General features: G+C 64.7%; 1 protein-coding gene across 1 annotated transcript in view; it reads right to left on the reverse strand.

The window, feature by feature from the left end:
* TBC1D22A (TBC1 domain family member 22A) overlaps positions 1–20,136 on the reverse strand; it is a 101,216-nt gene that overhangs the window by 78,404 nt on the left and 2,676 nt on the right. The window contains exons 2-4 of the mRNA XM_037160435.2: positions 10,519–10,575; positions 9,490–9,791; positions 6,084–6,263 (exon numbers count right to left, since the gene is read on the reverse strand). Of these exons, the coding sequence (XP_037016330.2) occupies positions 6,084–6,263; positions 9,490–9,791; positions 10,519–10,575 (539 nt within the window). The remainder of the gene's footprint in view (positions 1–6,083; positions 6,264–9,489; positions 9,792–10,518; positions 10,576–20,136) is intronic.

Genomic DNA, 20,136 nt, shown 5'->3' on the forward strand with positions numbered 1-20,136 from the left:
GAAAGGTTTTTAGAAAAACATCAAGGTCACTCTGTTGCCAAATGGCAAAGTGTGGCCATGCCTGAAGGGACCCAAAGCCTTGTTCCCCACTGTCCCCCACATGCTGGGACTCACGGTGGCATGGTGGCTACAACTGGGGCTTCCTACTTCACGTGGCAGTTCCTCCTTCTGGAACCTACACGGGTGATGTGACATGTTGAGTGAGAGGGTCCCCAGCCCCGGCTGGTGGGCTCCGTGGACTGAGCGCGGGCCTGAGAACCAAAGGGCTGCAGGTTCGATTCCCAGTCAGGGCACATGCCTGGTTGTGGGCCAGGTCCCCAGTACGGGGCACGTGAGAGGCAACCACACATTCATGTTTTTCTACCTCTCTTTGTCCCTCCCTTCCCCTCTCTGAAAATAAATAAATAAATAACTTTTAAAAAGATACCCTTACCTCGTTTTTTTTAGAGCATGTTATAATAAGAAAACAACATTTAGTTTTTAGGCATTTCAAGCAAACCTGAACTTTTCCCTTTAAGACCACATTAAATACAGTCTACGATTTCCCCAGAAAGCTGTCACTTGGCACTACTATCTCAGGAGTTGGCTCAACACCAAAGCCCAGGCCTCTCCCGGTGCCTCAGCGTGAAGGTGCGGCCCTGGCGCCCTCCGCGCCCACAGGACCCCGCGCCCTCGCTGCCGCTGGCGGACACCCCTTCTGACCTCCGGGGCCGCCTGCCCCCACCGCGCGCCGCAGCGATGCCGAACGGAACTCCCTCCGTCTCCCACAGCTTCCCCGCTGTCCTACCCTGACCAAGCGTGACCTGTCCTTACCAGACCCCCAGAGGCAGAGCCCCCGTGTCCCCACATGGGGGCACAGCAGTGGGCCACACGAGGAAGCGGTGGGACGGCCAGCTGCTGTGACCCGCTGCCACCAACCCTGGGCGGGGTGCCGCCTTTCTGGAGTCCGGTCCCTTATAAAAGTGGCCCTGGGGGGTGGCCCCCCACTGTGTACAGGCCCTGCGAGGGGCCACTGTCAGGGAGCCAGGCCGTGCGCCCTCCGCAGTCCCCGGGCCTGCTGGTGCCCGGACCGTAGACTCCAGGTTCCCGCCCTGGGGGAACAGGCCTGGGTTGGGAGCGGCCAGTCCGGGTGTTCCGCAGGCGGCCAAGGGGACAAGGACAGCAGTGTCATCACACTGACGGCAGAGCTGTGCTTCTCTGCCCAGGACCAACCAGCAGGCCGAGGCCACGCCGCCCGGCACCTGCCCTCACAGACGAGTCCTAGGCAGGGGCTCCCGGGGCCCACGGCCACGAGCGGCCCCGGGCAGTGCGGGGCCTGGCCACCTGGGAGGTGTCCACGCAGACAGACGCACGCCCATCAGCCCGTGCGCCCGGAGACCAGGTTTGGACGGAATGCTGTGCACTGCTGAGCAGGGGCCGCAGCCCGCCAGTCCCTGTGAAGTGACAAAACGAATCGGATGCTCTGTCCCTAGCAGCTCTGTCCCGGGTGAGCGGTGGCACCTGCCGTCCCTCCCCCCAGGGTACCGCTCAGACGTGCAGACCTGCTCAGCTCACAGCTCGGGGCCGCCGCCATCAGAGCCCTCACGGCTCACCCGCCTCCACCGCATCTCCGCACGCCCGGTCACCAGGGCACCAGGCCTCTCCTGCCACCCCACCGCCCAGCACACGTGTCCCTGGGAAAGGAGGGCAACTGGGGCCTTCACACAACACAGGGCCTGGGAGGGGCAGAGTCCACAGCGGCACCCTGCCCGCGGTTATTCTCTACTTTCTTGCTTTTTGTCTTAAACACACTCCACTTCCCTTCTTACTTGGAGTTCTCTGGGCCTCGTGGGCCGAGCAGACCACCAAAGGCACCAGAAGGCCCCTGGAGCAAGGGCGCTGGGCCAGCCCCGGCCTCCACGCACGTTCCTAGGGAAGGTGAGCGACCAGACGGAGCCTCCAGGGACACGGGGTACAGAGTGGGGAGCACAGGACGCCGGGGGACACAGGAGGACAGCAGGGGAACTGCGGTCTGTGCCTGAGCCCTTTCCGGGCTCGTCCTGGGGACCCCACGTAGCTCTAGGCACCCAACACAGAGCAAGCACTCCGTTGTAAGTTCACCAACCCTCCACCGTCCTCATCGTCATCGTGGCCACCACCCCCACCACCCCGGTGACTGTCACCACCACCTCCACCATCATCACCACCACCCACGCCATCACCCTCACCATCACCACAGCCACCGCAGCCACCATCCCAAAGCCCCTGATTAGAGTCCAAGGCAGTCAAACAGCCTCGACTCCAGTCCCCACAACCGCCGCCTGCCCACAGTGAGTCGCGGTCTCTCTCCACTCCCTTCCGGATCTCCTTGGAGGATCCCCTTCCTCCTCACTTCACCGGCAAGTTCAGAGGATGCAGATTTCAAGCCCAAGCCCACCTGGGAGGGTGTGCGGCCGCAGAGCCCGCCCGTCCCCTGACAAAGTGCCCTGTGTACCTGGGGAGAAGCAGGGCTCTCCCCGCTCAGCAACGGTCAGAGCGGGTCCCCGGAGGCGGTCGGACCCCCAGCCCTGGTCTCCTCAGCCCAGCCCCCCAACGCCTGCCCTGGGGCTGGCCAGGGAGGACCCCCACTGCTCTGCCCACTCTGGACGGAGGCAGGGGTGGCCTGCGTCCGTCCAGACGCTCACCTCTGTTCGCTCAGGCTCCTGCCCTGCGTCCTCGGGCCGCGGGCAACAACCACCATCACACCCACGGCTCCTGGGGCCGAAGTGCATCGGCTTCTCTAACTTAACACACAATTACACTCTTTCTCAGCTTGAGTTTTTTTTTCCAGGTCAGCTCTCCGTATGTCAGTTCTAATGGTCTGAGGTCTTCCTTTTTTTAAATGTAAATTCCAAGGAACTGAAATCATCTTAAAACAAAGACAGTTTCTCCCATTTCTGAGACCAGACACCGGCGACATGATGGTGTGTGGCCCTTCGAAATCGCAGCTCCCTCGGGGCTGGAGCGAGGTCGCGCAGGGCCCGCTGTAAATCCCACCAGCGCTGAGCACTCAGAGTTCACTCCCCGTCCCCTCCACACCCCACGCACACTGCCTGTGGCTGGAAACCGTCCAAACACTTCCTGAGTCCTCCACATACCTGGAGCCTTGCTAGATAGCAGCCGCGGGTTAAATGCCACGACACCAGAAAGACAGTCCCGGACCTCAAGGAACCAAGTCCGGTGAGGTGGCAAACTCAGCTGGCTGCCTGCCCACACCCGCCGCTTCCCCTCCCGGTACCGGAACGCCAAATGCAAAGTGCCGTGGCCAAACCCACAGGCGGCGACTACCTTCTGGGCATCGCTTGCAGCTAGAGTGGCCATGTGACCCACTTCGGGTCACACCCTGCTTCCCTGATGAGAACACAGATGCCACTAGGACTGCCTTCCCCTCGCCACAAGATAGTGGCCGCCGCCTGGTGGCCACGAGCCCCCAGTCTTGCACATGCTGCAGAGAACCAATCTGTTACCCACCGTCAGGTAGAATCTGGCTGAGAACAAACCCCTGTCTGTAAAAGCGAACCGCAAGTCTGGTTTTCTGTAACCCACAATCAAACCAACTCCTAACCCGCTCCCCTCGACACCAGGTAACCCGGGAACCGGACACATCCGACGGGGTGCTCGTAACCCCTCCGGCAGCGCCTGAGACCGCGCTGTGGGCCAGCCGCCGGCCCCTACGTGAGCACAAGGGACGCGGTCCCAGCGCCTGCGGAGCTCCCACCAGGTGGCCTGATGGACACAACTGTGAAGCTCACGAGAGGCGGAAGGTGACAGAGCCAAGTGACAGGGACAAGGGCTGCAGAGAGCGAGGAGCAAGTCGCTCCGGGGGCCACACACACTCTCCCCGCCTCTCGGCTCCTCCGCTCCTGCAGGCAGAGAAAAGGGCCTCCGGTCTCCCCGCAGCTCGACCGGCAGGTGACGCCCTCACCTGCAAGGAGAGGTCGCAGAAAACGCAGGAGCAGGCCGATCTCTCACGCTGCCCCTCTTCCACGGACGGGGACTGACACCATTCGTAACCAAAGCTGTAAGATGACGCACAGGACTTAACCCGCTCCGCCGCCTCACGCAGCCAGCCCGGACCCTCCGTCTCCGCCCACCACTGCCCACAGATGCAGCAACTGCTTAACTGTCAGCACCCGGCTTTGGCTCTTACTTGTTAGATCTGACAGTTCAATAGGATTCTGAAGAAAGAAAAACCCATAATCCCACCAACTTAACAACAAAATACGACTTACAACGCGGTGCCCTGCAACCTGCCCACGCACACTCACACTCCCCAAGGGCCTTAAAAGCGGTCCTTTCACACACAACTTTGAGTTAGAAAGCCGCCCCACCAGGAAGGCCCACGAGAAGCCGCCACCTCAGGGCTCAGGTCCTGGCCCGGAACAGAGGTCCCTGTCAAGAACCCTGTTTCCCTCCCCAATGCCCAAGTCAGGATGCGCCAAGCACACACCTAAGACGGTGTCTGCAAACCACTGTGTCACGTCCCCAACCGACACTCCCAAAGGGACCGCCTGTGTGCCCGCTGCGGAACCAGACAAAGACAGAGGGCCAGCACCGGTGGAAACACAGAGTGAACTGCCCATCCCAGGCCCTGCCCGTGAACTGCACCCCTGCACCCCCGGCATGAGGACCGAAACCCCTGCAGGTGGACGAGAGGACTGGGCGTGGCAGTCGCCAAGCCAGCTCAAGGTCAAGGTCATGGCAAGGAAGCTGCGGAGCCAGCACTGGAGCAGGCAGCCCACCCCAGAGCTCCCACCTTGCTGCCGCCCTGTGGCTCAGCCTCTGGTGCCCCCTCAAACACAGATGTGACGGGCAGCACAGCACGTGGCCCAGTGAGGCTCCCAGCCAGCAGGGGGAGGTGCAGGGCCCAGAGGGACGGCAGTCAGCGCGCGAACGCGGGGCTGGGCCGGGTGCGCCCCAGTTCTGCCGCCACTGCAACTGTGCAGAGAGAACATCCCGGTCCTCGGAAGCACCAAGCAGCACGGCCAGGAGCAGGGGACGAGGCCTCTCGACCTGGTCCCATGGGCCAGGGGACAAGGGCGCACCCGGCACACGCAGGGAAGGGAGGGGGGCAGAGGTAACAAGGGCGTTTGGGGGGGCTTCTCCGAGTCTGGGTGGACGGCGCCATTCTCAGGGCTTCCCTGTGAGCCCGAGGCTGCGCCACAGTCAAAAGATTCAGGCCATGGCTGCCTGAGCCACCTCTGGGCAAAGGTGCCTGGGACCAGCAAAGGAGGGGTGGGGCAGTGGGGAAGGAGAAGGGACCCCAGTGCAGGGTGACTCCCCCCCGTAGGCACAAGGGCAGAGATGAGGAGGAAAGAGAAGTCCACCCTGAGGGGAGCACCCAGACCGGAGCAGCATCTCACAGCCACAGGACAGCCCTGTGCTGCCCCCCGTGGGCGGGGGCTCAGCCGTGTCCACGGGCCTCCCGTCCACGGGCCTCGCACACCACCTGCTGGCCGAGCAGGGGGCTGCAGGTTAGGGGCACCCAGCCCCCAGAGCTCCACCCTGGCACAGCCTCCCCCCACCTCCCACCTAGCAGGGCCTCGGTGACCACTCTGAACACTGCAGCGTCCAGCGGAATGCCCAGCACAGCGTGCACTCAACAAAGAGACCCCGTGCGGGGTCCTATCAGACGAACGCAAGCAGGTGCCTCAGAGCGTCCACCGGGTCTCATGACCCTGGGGCAGCGCAATGGCGAATGGGGGCGGCCTCCCCAAGCCCGCCCGGCCCCCTGCAGCACGCCAGCCTGCCGCCCTCCAGGCCGCTGAAGACCCAGGCAGGAGCGGGCAAGCTCGGCAGGGTTGGCAGAGCTGTGCCCGCGTGCACTGAACAGCGAGCCGCCCTCCGGCCCCGCCGGCTTGCCCAGGGCGTCCCTGTGACGCCAGGAGGTCGCCACCAGGGCCCTGGGAAGAGAGAGCAGGAGCCACCCGGTCCGACGGCACTAGAAGCACATTCACAAAACCCGTCTGAACGAGGGCCTTACCAGGGAAGCAAGTGCACAAAAGGGCAACAGACCGGCCCCCCCAGAGCAAGCTGGGTGTACACCCCCCACCCTCAGCACTTACCAAGGTCGGTGTTGGGGCCAGCGAGCAGCTGCTTGAACTTGTCCAGCCGGGAGGCCTCTCTCTCACTTAACGCCGAGCTGCTGAGGGTGCCGGGGTCAGACGCCCCACCTGGCGCAGCCGCCGCCGCCGCGTGGGGGAGAGACTGGGACCTCTGCAGCGGGACGGTGCTGCCGGCACCTTCTGCGGAGGGAGAGGGAATGGAGGTGAGAGTGGCCACCCGGCCTCCCGACGGCCATGCTCTCCACGAGGGGCCACGCCCGCCCTAGCTCCCCTCACTGAGCAGCGCGGACCCCAGCTTCTGGGGCAGTAAAGTGAAACGGGCCAACGCCTGTGATGGCCACCCCTCCCCTCTTCCAGTGGGGTGTCATTCACCAGGGGCACAGACACACCCCACATAAAAGCAGGACAGGGTGACAACCAGGTAACTGCAGACCACCTCCAGCCTGGGCAGCAGCCAAGGTGCCCCAGTCAGGTTGCCCGAGTAGGGCTGGGAGGCGGGCTCCCGAGTGAATCGGGGGGCAGCCCCGGGCGCCCAGGACGGGCGTGCAGCCCAGGAAGGCACCTTGCGCAGATGCACGGGCCAGGGCCTGCCGGGGACCAGGATGTGGCGAGAGCCCGCACCCACCGTCCTAAGCCCGGGACCCCAGTGCCTGACTGAGTGCCCCCCCAACATCCCCAAGCTCCACAGGGAAGCGCAGAAACCACACCCCACGGCGAGGCCAGGGTGGGGGCCGAGTGCACCCTTGCTCTGCCCTCGCCCAGGGCCCCAGAGGCCCAAGGGTGGCAGTACGTCAGCAGCCCAGGACGGGGACAGCCGAGGGGAAGGGCCGAAGGCTCTCAGGTCACCAGACAGAGCCACCAGGACCAACAAAAGACCCCACAGCAAGAGGGTCAGGGCTAAAACCCATGGATCCATCTAATCTTCAAACTGAAATTTAAAATGGAGTGAAAAATAACTCCCAGAAATGAGAAGGATCAAACCCCGTGGAGGAACCAGGCCGCCACCCACGCGTGGAGGCTGCTGCCGGGCCGGCGGGCAGACACCACCCCCCAACCCCCCCACCTCCTCCTGCCTCCCCCAGCTCATTACACCATCAGGAGCCCTCAGGCACTGGGGAGCGCAGACCACAGCCTCTGGGCAGAGTCTGGCCCAGATACGCTTCCAGAAAAGCCTGCAAAAGTGGGCCCAGAGGAGAGAGCAGCACCCGGCCCTTCCCACAGCTCTGGCTCCTTCCACTCCTTAGAACCCACGCTCAGCCGCGCTGCAGGCCGCAGGAAGGGTGGCTGCGCTGGGTTCTGGAACCGAACCTGCTGGGTGTCACTTCTCTCTGATTTTGGCGATGCCCCCAGAGACGCTGCCACGCCAAGGAAGGACCCACTCCCTCCTGGACAGAGCACACTTCCGGGCCCCTGTAAGGTGGGGCAGTAGAACTGGGAGGGCAGCATCGCCCCCAAGGAAACAGAAAGAGCAGGGACCAGGTCTCCCCAACCCTATAGTGGGCCCGTGGGCGGGGTCCGCCGAGCCGGTCGGCACGCGCACCGGAGCCGTGTGAAGCCCCATCCTGGTCAGCGATGGGGGTGAGCTCTGCAGCAGGTCCCTCCCGGGGCAGAGGCCTGGTGGGCAGAGCCCCGCCTCCAGCAAAGGCGGGCCAGGCCTGGGTCCCACCCCGCCCCGCCCCGCCGAGCAGAGACAGCCTCAACCCCCAGGAGCCTCCCGGACGCATCCCGGGCCCTCCTCGAGGAGACCAGACAGGGGCTCCCACCCCAAAGCGCCACTAGACGTACCCCACACCCCAAGTCCCATCTGCTTCTCACGGGGACGGCAGTGCCCACGCATGCACCGCCCCTGCTGGTGTGCCAGGTAGCACGCGTGCACGGGGCTCCCTGTGCAAGAATCAGGTGACACCATGGCTGACCTGAGCGAGGGGGAAACCATGGAGACACCCAAGCACCCTGCCCCACTGGGGCCGGCTTCCCAAGGAGACCGGGGGCACCCAGCCAGGGGTCGGCTCCAGTGGTCTCTCCCCCCGCGCTGTCCCTGTGCTGGCAGTGGTTCCCCTGGGGGCCCATCCTGGGCACGAGCAGGACAGAGCCCCATCCCTGGCCTCCACCCACACGTGCAGCAGCACACGGGTCCGGCTCCCGGTGGGACAGCTCTGACTGTCCCCAGACACTGCCACCCATCCCCCGGCTGGGATGCCCTGCCCTCCAGGCCAGGCCCTGGGTCTGAACCCCACCCCCAGCCCAGGGCCTGCTCCGGCAGCCACGCGCCCTCTCTGCTGCCAACCCTGCCCAGGCTGCTGTGAGGTCAACAAGCTAAGCAACGACAGGGGCTGTTACGGCACCTGCCGCGCAGCGAGTGACTGGTGGACGCTGGCCGTCACTGTCACGGCGAGTGCGCACACCAGGCTTGTCCAGAGGGCAGAGGGAAGAAGCCCTGCTCCGGGGACACGGGGGCCAAGGGCAAGCGGTCATCAGGCCCCTCCCAGCACAGGCTGCCTGCAATGCCCTTCACTTGGCCCTGACCGAGGGCGGCCGCCCGAAGGCTCCACGCCGCTAGGGGAGGCGGCCCAAGCCCAGCTCCAGTCGGCTCCCCGAAGCACACGCCACATATCAGGAGCTGAGTGCTGTGCCCCCGCAAACTCCTGTGAAAAAGCCCCCCCCCCCATGTGATGGGGCCCGGAACAGGGGAGTGATCAGGATGAGGTCATGGGGTCCGGGGGGGGGGGGTTCTTTCAAGGGGATTAGTGCCTGGGAAGAGTCAGGAGACAGCGGCCTCCGCCTCCCCCGCCCGCTCCCCACCACAGGAGGCCCGGTGAGGAGCCAGCCGGCCGCCTGGGCCCAGGAGGGGCCCTCCCGAGGGCCGGTGGTGCTGGTACCCGGTCTCAGAATCCAGCCACCAGGTGGTGAGCTGACTCTGTGTGAGGGTCCCCCTCAGCCCCGGGCACAGCACTGGCCCACCACAGGGCCCCTGCACCTGCGCAGTCCCACCCGGACCCCCGGATGCAGGACTATGGCCGCAGAGGGGCCCACCCTGGCTGTGGGCATGTCCCTGCGGGAAGCTGCCAAAGTCCTAGTCTGTCCCCTGGGCGTGCAGCGTCCAGGCCCCGGGCTGGACACGCCCCTGGAGCAACAGGCACCTGCCTGTGGGGGGAGCAGGGGGGTCCCCAGGCCCCAGTGCTCATGGTGGCCCTCTCGCACCCAGCCCGGGAGGGCCACACACCCTGCCACTCTGCCTGGTGGAGAGAGGCCCTCGGCCGGGGGTACAGAGAGGAGCGTGCTGGCTCCTCCTGCCTGGAGCCACCTGGGTGACAACCCTGAGGGCCTGCGGGGCGGGGCCCCCACCATCCCCAGCAGGAGCGTCTCCTTCTGCAGAAACGCGCGCCAGCCCAGGTCCCCATCCCACCTGTGGGACAGGACGTGTGGCTCTCGCTGACGGACTTGACCAGCCGCAGGTCCCCACCGGGGACGGGCGGAGGCTCCTGCCGCCTGAGCTGCTCCTGCCGCTGGCTGTGGCTGTGCAGGACGCGGCGGGCCGTCTCCATGACCACCTCGGAGTGCAGGCTCTCGGCCGCCATGGCCAGCAGCCCGTCATCGTCCTCGCCGGCGTCCCAGGCGTCGCTGGTGTTGCTCTCAAACTCCTGGAAGGTGCTGACCCTCCTGGCCCTCACAGGGGTGGCGGGCACCTTGGGCGTGGCCTGGAGCAAGCTGCAAAGCACAGGGGGTCTCAGTGGACGGACCGAGGAAGGGAGCCCCCACCCTGGGGAAGAGGAGCGCGGTTGTTGGCGTCACTGGAGTGGGAGGGTGCGGAGAAAGCACACCCGGCTCACCGGCCGCAGAGCCCAGGCACGGCCATGCCCAGCGGCAGGGCAGAAGGCACCTGGCCGACCCCAACCTCGCCTGGCCAGGACCCACTCTCTCGTCACAGTGTCCCTGCCACCCTCCCCTGGCAGCGCTGGGCGCGGGGGCAGAGGGGCCGCCCACAGAGCACGGCCTTTGGGGGTATGGATGGGGATACGAGACCCCCACTGCACAACTGCAAGCGACATTGGCTGCTCTGTGACCCGTAACTTCTGGGGCAAGGCCAGCCCGCCCTCCCGCCGCCCCTGGTCGGGAGCCCAACACAGGGCCAAGCAGGCCTCAGGCAGCCGAGCAGGGGGCCATGCCCTGTGAGGGAGACGAATCCGCCAGCAGGGGGCACCAGCTCCGTGTGCCCTGCACAGGCAGCCCTGCTCCGAGCCGTGGCTTCCAAGTTGGCCTCCACACAGAGGACTCGCTGGACAAGGCCAGCAGTGTCTCGCTGCAGCCGGTGCCCGACACACCTTTGCTGAACCAACAGCCACTCCCTCCCCCCCAGGAATGCGGGAGGGCTGGCAGGCCCCCAGAGCCACCAGGCCCGGGCCAACCACCCCCAGGACAGTGAGGCCTCACTTACGCGCCATGTAACAGTGGGTCAAAAGGGGGGTGCTGGGCACCATACACGTGCTGGATGCTGTTTGAAAAGAAAAGGGAGACACATTAGCTTCTTCGAAGCTCCCCTGGGCCCACCACCAACTCGGGAGAAAGACCCACTCAAACACCCAGGAGCCGGAGGGAGGCAGCTCCCCGCCAGCAGCCCGGCTGCCCTCCAGCTGTCTGGGCGGACGGATGGCCCCACACTGCCCACGGCCCCAAAACAAGCAGGCGTTCAGCCCTCCCGGGAGCAGGCCCCACGCAGGGGCCGCAGCCCCACCGACACCAGCCAAGCCTCGGGCACCAGCCACAGGGACAGGCTGCCGGGAGCCGCCAGCCATGGGGGCTCCCCCAGCAGCACCTGCACGCGGACACGTGCCGCGGGGACTGCACACTGACCGACATGCCCGACAGGAGACTTGCAGCCACACCGTTTGATCTAAACACGGAACTTGGAGCACAGAAAGGACAAACGCCCCTTTTCAAAGGCTTAACTAACGGTGGTTTTGTTACATAGTCTCACTCTCCCCAGAGCGCATTTAATGGACGAGAGGTGGAAACGAAGAGACCCAGCCAGAGAGCCAGCCGCCCACACGCTCCTCCTGGGGACGTCCAGGCAGGGTGGCCGTGTACCTGTCCTCCCCGCCTGACGGGAGACGCTGTGGCCCGCACACCCCTGGCCCTACCTTCCCCTCTTCCTGCCTGGAACACAGACACGAGGCCTGGGGTTCTGCAGCCACCGTGCCACCAGGAGAAACACGCAGGAAGACTACGGCGCCCACGACGGTGGGCAGGGCTGGACAAAGCACAGGTCTCTGAGAGCAACATCGTCCGCCAGGGAACCGCCCCCCAGACACCACGCAGGGAGCAGGCCGGCCCACTCAGGCAGCGACGGTGCACGCGGACACGGACCATCCAGTGTGCGGGTGACGGCCGCCCTCCTCTGGAGCAGATGGAAGCCTGCGGCTTCACCCAGCCACGACACATCACGGCTGCTTCCCGGGGCCCCTCCTACCCCCCAGCCCACCGAAGTGCGCTTCTTCACGCTGCACGGACCATCTGACTGCCGAGGAAGCACGTGGGCGGCACACACGAACTCAAAGCAGAGCCAGGGGGCACCGAGCGCAGGGCTTCCCAGTGCAGTCCTGCACTTCCCGCCACCCCATCCGTGCTCTTGTGAGCCGTGACCACAGGGTCCCCATGCAGGGGTGCGTCCCCTCAGGGGTTAGTGAGGGGCACTGCTCGAACTTCTCTGCTCATTTTCACTGCCTCTTCTGTGAACTTGCTGGCGGTCTGCGTCCCCGTTCCGAGGGGGCGCTCACCCTTTTCTTGCTGATGTGCGGTGCCTTCCTGAAAGCAGAGGACTCCTCTGTCACATAGGTGGCATCGTGGGCCCCCAAACACGCCACATCCCAATCCCAGAACCTGTGACCGTGTCAACTCACGTGGCAAAGAGGGCTCTGTGAGTGTGCGTAAGGACACGAACCTCGGGGTTCGCCCGGTCACCCAGGTGGACCCGGCCCACTCGTGGCTCCGTGGGGGCTCACGGGGGGCCTCGCCCGTGGAGGGGGCTCTGAGCGATGCCGCAGCGCTGGCTGGGGAGGGGGAACGGGGCCGCGAGCCAGGGAATGAGGGGCCCAGAGCTGGAGGGGTGAGGAGACCAGGGAGGGAGCGCAGGGGCCTGCCGCAGGCCAGGCTGCTGGTGGGTCACCAAGGCCACCACCTCGCAAGAATGCCTGTCACCAAGCCTGGCCTGTCTCACCCAGAGCCAGACCACCTCCAGTCCTCGTCCCCGCCTCCTCGGGGTGGAAGCCGGCCTGACTCACTGTCTGTAACCCCTACAAGGGTCTGTGTTTGCACTGAAGCCACACGGTCTCTCGGCCACAGTCACGGCGTTCTGCACGTGTCCACCCGGCTTCAGTCCAGCATCACCACAGGCAGCCTCGGCTTCGCTGTCCTGTGGGTGTCCTTCAACGTGTGTGAGGGGTGCTAGCAGTGAGCGACTTTTCAGAGGGACCTTTATGTGGAAGCACCGAGCAGACAAAGGCAGGGCTGTTCCGGGGAAGCCTCGGGGGGGCCGGTGCCCAACCACCGCCCCTAACGGAGAAGACGAAATTCCTAGGAACCTCGCAGGCACTCGGGGCAGCACTGGGAAGCCACCGGCCTGGTTACTTCTGAAATACACAGCCTCAGAAAACGGCAAAGGAAAAATGAACAAAGTCAACAAATCTTTAGAGAGAGAAGACTCAAACCACTGACATCAGAAATGAAGGCAAACGTCACCTGCCCCACCCACGCAACGGTGTCCCACGCAGCCAGGACACGAAGAGCCAACACACACCAAACAGGAACCGACCTTGATATGTGCAAAGTGCAAGAAGCCAGTCACATTTCATCCACCTAAGATGTCCGAGAACTAACCCATCTGCAGGACCGAAAGCAGACAGCCAGCTGCTTGCGGGGGCGGGGCACAGGGTTTCTCCCCAAGGTGAGGACAAACATGCTCTAGAACTGCGGGGAGGGGGACCCAGCCTCGGGCACACAAATACGAGTGTACCCCGGAATCCACTGCTTTAAATGAGTAAATGGTGTTGCATGAATGGTGTTGTCAAAAGGATGAATAATATGGGAATCTCAATACGGACGTGACTTTTTAAAAAGACAATAGAGCTTCTACCTGTTTCTCTTGGGGGTCTCTCTTGGTCCCCAGCCCGGTGTTCCAAGGAAGCCCAAACCAGCCACAGGGACAGGCCCACGTGCAAGACGCGCCGGTGAGCTGAGGGCCCGGCTGGCGGCCAGCGCCAGCCACTCACATGGCAGTGAGCCGCCCTGTTCCCGCCGGGTCCCAGGCCGCCCAGAGACGCCCCAGGCAGCACGGAGCAGGCTCTCCCGCTGCCAGGTCTGAATTCCTCATCCATGGAAACTGAGTTTTGCTTACAGAAGAAAACCACCATAAAGTCAGCTTGCCTTGGTCAAGCACAACCCATCAGTCACGGTCCCTTTCCAGAAACTTCAAGGAGGCATCCCTGACCTTGGTAGGCAGACTTCCAGTGTTAAGAATCAAAAGGCCCGGGTTCAAGTCCAACTCCCAGCAGTTGCAAGCGGGTCTGGGGTCGACCAAGTCACTTCTCTGAGCATTAGCCGCCCCGCCCCAGGGCAGGAGAGAGAGCGTGCAGCAAAGCGGACGGCTGCGGACGGGCGGCCTCAGGCAGCGCCCGCCGTGGGTCGGCCCCTCCACCCGAGAATCCGAGAGGCTGCAGGGCGTCCGGACGGCGAATCCCACCCCCCCTCCTGACCCCGGGCCGAGCCTTCCCTAGCGCCTCGGGGCCTGAGGAAAGCCCGCGGGGCGCCTGGCCTGCCGCTGCCGCACTGCGCCCCGTGCGCACCAGCGCCCGCTGCATCATCACGGGCTGCAGGCCGCCCTCTGCGCAGCGCCGACTCGCGAGTGCTCCATGGCACACCGCCGGTTCACGGAGCAGAAAGTGCTCCGGCGAGGTTCACCCCAGACTCAAACGAGCCTCATTCTGTCTTATTAAAATTTCATGTTCACTTGGTCTTGCTAGCTGAAACGAAAAACAGGTCTGAACTGAAGCCATTTGAGGAAAGTAACTGGCAGCCACCCCATTGCAGACCATGACATCTGTCTCAAAAACACACCATCCAACGAACACTCACTAGCTCACGCTCCCTTAAAGCACTAGTGACTCGCAACTTTCAGAGCGGCCCAGGACACCTTGTGAGCCGGGGGTTTACACGAGTCCACGTGGAACAGGCACCGAGTCACACCCCAGACTGCACCCTCGTTCTGCACCAGCGCCGCGCACACGCCCCGAGGGCGCCCGCTCAAGCGCACAGGGGACAGGTGCGCAGGGTCCGCAGTCGGTCTGAGAAGCGTCTGGGCGTCCTTTACAAATCAAGTGACCAACAAGTGAATGGGACAGGGACACATGACGGACCATAGCCCCCAGAAGCCGCGGCTGAGCCTCGGCTATGGGAATCAGGACGATTCCCCCCAGCACAACACCGGCAGCGAGTCAAGCACCCACAGTGTGGGACGGCACTCAAAGAAAGCTCTCACAAGGGAGAGTGCCGTTTCTGGACACACGCAGGAGCGGTCGGGAGTCCAACCGCACGCACTGAGAACACAGATCCGGAGCAGGGGCCAGGACCGGAGCACAGGGGCCGCACCGGGCGTGCCAGTTCACTCCTGCGCTGTGGGGGACAGGTGCGTTCGCCGCACTCACCTGCATGGTCACGCCCCGCACAACGACGTTTGGGTGGACGAGGAGCCGTGCACACAGCCCAGCTCCCACAAGATTCTCATGGAACATTTGGTTGTAACCGCCCGGTGAGGGCGCCGTGTTGCACGCGGGATGGGACTGCCTGACGGCGCGTGTCTCCCAACGCGTCCCAGTGGGTGTGCCTTCTGAACACCTGACAGCTGGGCGGGTTTTCCAGCAGCCTGAGCGGCTCTGCGAGGTGAGGTGGGTGTGACCTGCGGGCAGACCCGGCTCCCGGAGCGGACGGCTCCCTGGGGACACTCCTCCGTCACTCTGAGCCTTCCCACCCGCACTCTTGTCACACTGCGCACAGCGCTCTTTCCCAAGTCACCTCAGCACCCCTGCCTCCCCGAGAAACACAGACGAGCACCACGAGGAGAGGCCACTGCGCGCCCTGCGGGGCGGCACAGACCGAGCCGGCATCTCGGTGTGGACGCCAACACAGGGAGACTGAAACCCTGCCCCCGCTGATGGACAGGAAAGTCGGGGCGGCCACTTTGGAAAGCCGCTGGCAGGTCCGCGAAAGGCCACACTGTTGCCACCTGACCCCAAAACCCCACCCCAGGAACACACCCATGAGAGATAAACACACACACACACACACACACACACACGGAGTTGCACAGCGTTATTTACGAGAGCAAGAGCGTGGCCACAGGCCCAGAGCACCAGCCGGCGGCCGCGTCCATCAGAAGAGGCCCGTCCACACCCTGAACAGGGAACGGAGCGCTGGCACCGAACAACAGGGGGGACCCTCGCCAACGTGACGCTCAGGGGCAGGTGCCAGGCACGAGGACGGAACCGGACTCCATCTGGGGGAGGGTCCCAAACGGGCAGGCCTGCAGACAGAGGGCAGACCGGTGACGCCGGGGCTGAGGTTCCAGGTGAGGCGGCACAGACGTTCTCACCTGGCCGGTGCAGACAGCTGCGCCCTGGGCGCCGAGAACACTGCCGCGAGCACGTGAGTGGGCGAAACGTTGGGTGACCAGCGGTGTCTCCACGGACACTAAGAGGGAGGAAGGACTCAGGACAGAGCGGAGACAGGGGCGCAGGGGTGGGAGGGGGCAGGACCAGAAGGGCCCCCCCAGCCCAGATGGCCGGGAAGGGGTGCACCGTGGCAGGGGCTCCACACGCAAGGCACCCAGCACCCAGTGACCACCACTCACACACCTCGAACGGGGAGGCCCGAGCCCACATCCTTCGCCCGAACAACAAAAGCCTGTCCCGTCTCCATCAGCGAACCGCAGTCCCACACACCTCGTGTGGAAACCACACGGACTAGGACAACCAACTTTCCGAAGACCCATCTGTCCCCAGCGGGCAGTGCTGGGGACCGGCAGCCATGTTCTCGGGCCCGACCTGCACGTTCCTGATGCCACCTGGCCGAGCGGCGGGAGGGGTCCCCGGCAGGAGACCCTGTGAACGAGAGTCCGGGGGCAGCAGGGCTCCGGCGCTGGAATGCCACAGAGGCGACGGCCATGGGTCCAGGCCACTGGGCAGCGCAGGGCAGTCGGGGCCGAGAGACGGCCCAGGACGGTGCCCCGAAGGGGACCCTCCCAGAAGCCCCTCCCTGCCCACAGCACCCCCACTAACACCACCACTGGTAAGGGGAAGGCGGGTGGCGAAGAACCAGGAAAGCTGAGGTTCAAAGTGAGAGCAGGGTGGGCGTCCACCGGGGGGGCCAGGGCCAGAGATGAGGCCAGGCGGGCGGGGGAGGCCCGGACGCAGACACAGGCCCCCGAGACCAGGGCCGCCCCTTCTGTCTGGGCTGCCTTTACAGCACAGGTCGAGAAAGGTTTTCGAAAACTCCAGATCCGAGACAACGCGGGGGCCTGCTCGTGGCCAGCCCGACTCTGAAGCCTGGACCCGCCCTGGACAGCGAGGTCCTCAGTGGTCACTGACGACCCACAGGACGCTGCCCCGCGCAGTCACACGGCCAGCCGCGCCCCGGGACACCCCAGGAACCGGAAACCAGGGAGAGCCTGCCCGGCTGCCCCATGATGGGCTGACCATCAGCACAGAGGCGAGCCCTGTGGGGGAGGGAGGACGGAAACCGGCCCCTGGCAACACAGCAGGCGTGAGCAAGCACGGGGGCACCGAGCCAGGGCTGCGAGCCTGCGGGGCGCTGGCCGTCGGGTAGTCCGCCCAGCGCATCCCGCAAGGTCGCAGCAGCACAGTGGCCCCTGAGCACTGGCCCCTGGAAGGAGGACCGGTCGTGCCGCTTGTTGCAGTGCTCATGGCCCCTGGGCCCTGCGCAGACTCAGCAACCACGGAGCCAAAAGGCCAGCCAACCGCAGCCATCTCTGCATACATAACTTGGGGATAAGCACGTTTACAGCGAGTCTCTCCCTCACTCGGAGAAGCCCCGTGCGCACGCGCACACAGAGAGAGCGGCCACCAGAAGCTGGGGCAGGAGGTGGGGGAGGGGTCGGGGCAGCACACGGATGGGGACCACAGTGGACGAGGTGGGAGCGGTCGGGACACAGTGGGGGGGGCGCAGCACACAGGCAGCGACCGCAGTGGATGATGACACTGTATTGCGCCTTGGAAAGCTGCCAACAGAGTAAATCTTAAGTCCTCATCACAAGAAAAACTAGTTTGTAGCTGCGCATGGTGGCAGATGTTACCATTTCACAGCAGCCTGTCACTAGGCTGTGTACCTGAAATTGGTACAGTGCTGAGTGCCAGTCACACCTCATAAAAGAGCAAGGTGTTTATCCTACAAAACGGATTTCTAGGTTTTTATACAAAACCTAGAAAACACACACAGGCAAAGGATGTCTTTGAATTTAACACGGAAGAGTACGATTCTGCCAGCCTGCCCCAGCTGCCACGAGCCCCAGGCCCCCTTCCGGGCCCCCTTCAGTGCTGAACCCCCGTTCGGCTCCCTCTCCCGGTCCCTGCAGCCAGCCAGGCACTCCCCTGACCGCCACCTTCTCACTTGGGGACAGCACACCCTCTCCTGACCACTGCCAGCATCCGCCACACACGCACCATCTCACACTACCGGGTCCACGACCGGAATCGGCTTTGCCCCAAACACTGCGCCTCACACCTGCCATCCGTGTCCAGCTGGACAATGACATCACCATCGGTCACCCAGGAAGGGAAGGACACGTCGTCCACCTCGTCACACGGCGGCCCCTGGGTCCACCGCCCCGGGTCGGGGCGCCTATTCCTCCCCGCTCCCACGTCGGCACCTTCCACGGCCTCACTGCCAACAGCAGCGATCCCGGAACTGAGGCCACCTGGCCTCCTCCCTGACGCTCTCCCCTCACACCTGGTCCACCCCACTGTGTGGCCAGCCTTCTCCCCACCCCCCCAAAGGCAGGCCCTGCTGGGCAGGGCTTTTCTCTCTCTCTCCTTCCTCCGCTCAGCCCCAGGCCCTGGCTCAGGCCACACCCACTGCCACGAAGGCCCAGTCCTGACCTCCCACTGCAGAACACTACCACACCCACGTAAGCGCCTACATAAGCACCCACCGGCACGGACGCTGCCTCAGAGTGCACTTCGACGTCACCCCACCCTGCGTGGCACTGCCCTGCAGAGCTCCTGGTTGGGGTCCGAGTTCCCAAGGACAGGGAGGCCTCATGTGGGCCCATGGTCAGTGCAGTGCGGCTGCCTCCACCACGCAGTCCTCAGGCAGCCAGCTCTGCAAGGACCGCACTTCAAACACAGGCCGCGAGCGCCGGGGGGTAAAGAGGCCTCCGGGACGAGGTGCAATGAGACACGCGCGGAGGGCTCCCACGGCTCCCAAGCTGGCCCTACCCCCTCAGAGCCGCTGGAGATCACGAGGGTTGACGGAGCTGCATCTGGCTGAAGCAGGGCACACTACGACGGTTGCAGAAAGTCCACCCAAGAGCAGCTCGGATGCTAAAGAGAACATGAAACGGACCCACGTGGACGTGGCTCTGTCAGCGGCTCCACGGAACGCCGCCGCTGGTGAAGCGCCCCCACGGCACCCCCAACCAGCCCGGAGCCGTCACCGCACGCGCAGGTCCCGCCTCCAGGCCGCAGAGGTGGCATCGTGCGCTCCCCCACAGTGGAACAAGCCCCAGTGCCCTGGCCAGGAGGGGACGCTGTCGCGTGCCATACACCTGTGACCCACGTCCCCCGCCCTTCCTCTTCCCGGACCCCACCCCCACCGTTTCCCACCCCCACAGCACAACGTGGAGTCGCCCCAACCGGCCGGTCTCGCCGCAGGCGCACAGGCTCACATGCAAACGAGAACAGGCGCGTGGAACACCCAGAACGGCCCCTCATGCAGGCCACGCCCATCCCCTCTGACACCCGGAGAGCGCGAGGAGAGCGCCACGGAGTTGCACCCAGCCGGTGCAGCCCCCTGCAGCATGGCCAAGCACCTGTGCGAGAGGAAGGTGGCAGGCGACAGCCACCGGACCTGGCAGTGCCCAACCCAGGGCCGGCAGGGCTCCTCTGGCGGACTCTGGAGGCCGGGCCCAAGGATGCGCAGGAACACACAGGAATCGGCCCACAGTAGGAACCTGGCACCATGGGGGGGGTGGGGGGGACGGCCTGAGCACAAAGCCAGTTCACTCGTGGGGTGCTGCACGCCCTGGGCAAGGACAGCCTCCCAGGGCTGTCCATTTGGGCTGGCCACCCTGCCCAGCCCGCTGCACACCCCCTACATGACCACATCGGTCACAGTGACTGTGTCTCAGACCTCCCCCTCCCACATGCAGGGAAACCCGCACTGCCGCTGACCCAGCTGGACCTCGAGGACGGCTGCAGGCGCCACCTCGGGGCTCGGGCGGCGTTTCCAGGCAAGCCCCCGGAATGGAGAAGCAGCTCTGAAGAATGAGGAACGAGAAGCCTGGGGACACTCAAAACGAGAGCCTCCGTCATTGGGAAGAGCCCAGGCCGCCCCGCGCCCTCCGGGCCGCCTGCTGCCCTGCCTCTGCTCTGCAAAGGGAACAGTGGGGGAACCGGGGAGAAGCTGCTGGTCTGGGCAGCCGGCGCACTGCGCGCTCCGTGACCTCTGGCCAGCGCTGTCACAGGAAGTAGCATGGGGGGATTGTCATTAACTATTAACCAGTCGGGTGTGCCCTATGAACGACCCTGGACAGTTCTGCACCCCGTAGGGGGTGTGGCCTCTCTCCTTTGTGTCTCTGGGCTGAGGTTGACACTCGAGAAGAGATAACACACAAAGGAGGCACCTGAGGGCTGGCGAGCGCAGACACAGCGGCGGACAGTGCTGTGCTCAGGCAGGTGGAGATGGGGCCTGTGGCTGGTGGCCACCAAGCCAAGCCTCGGGGGCCGCTGTCTCGCACAACGCCGGCACTGGCAAGGGCAAGGCTGGAGGC

The sequence above is a fragment of the Artibeus jamaicensis genome, unplaced genomic scaffold, assembly GCF_021234435.1.
Source record: "Artibeus jamaicensis isolate MK-2021 breed Jamaican fruit bat unplaced genomic scaffold, CSHL_Jam_final contig_233, whole genome shotgun sequence".
Taxonomy (NCBI): domain Eukaryota; kingdom Metazoa; phylum Chordata; class Mammalia; order Chiroptera; family Phyllostomidae; genus Artibeus; species Artibeus jamaicensis.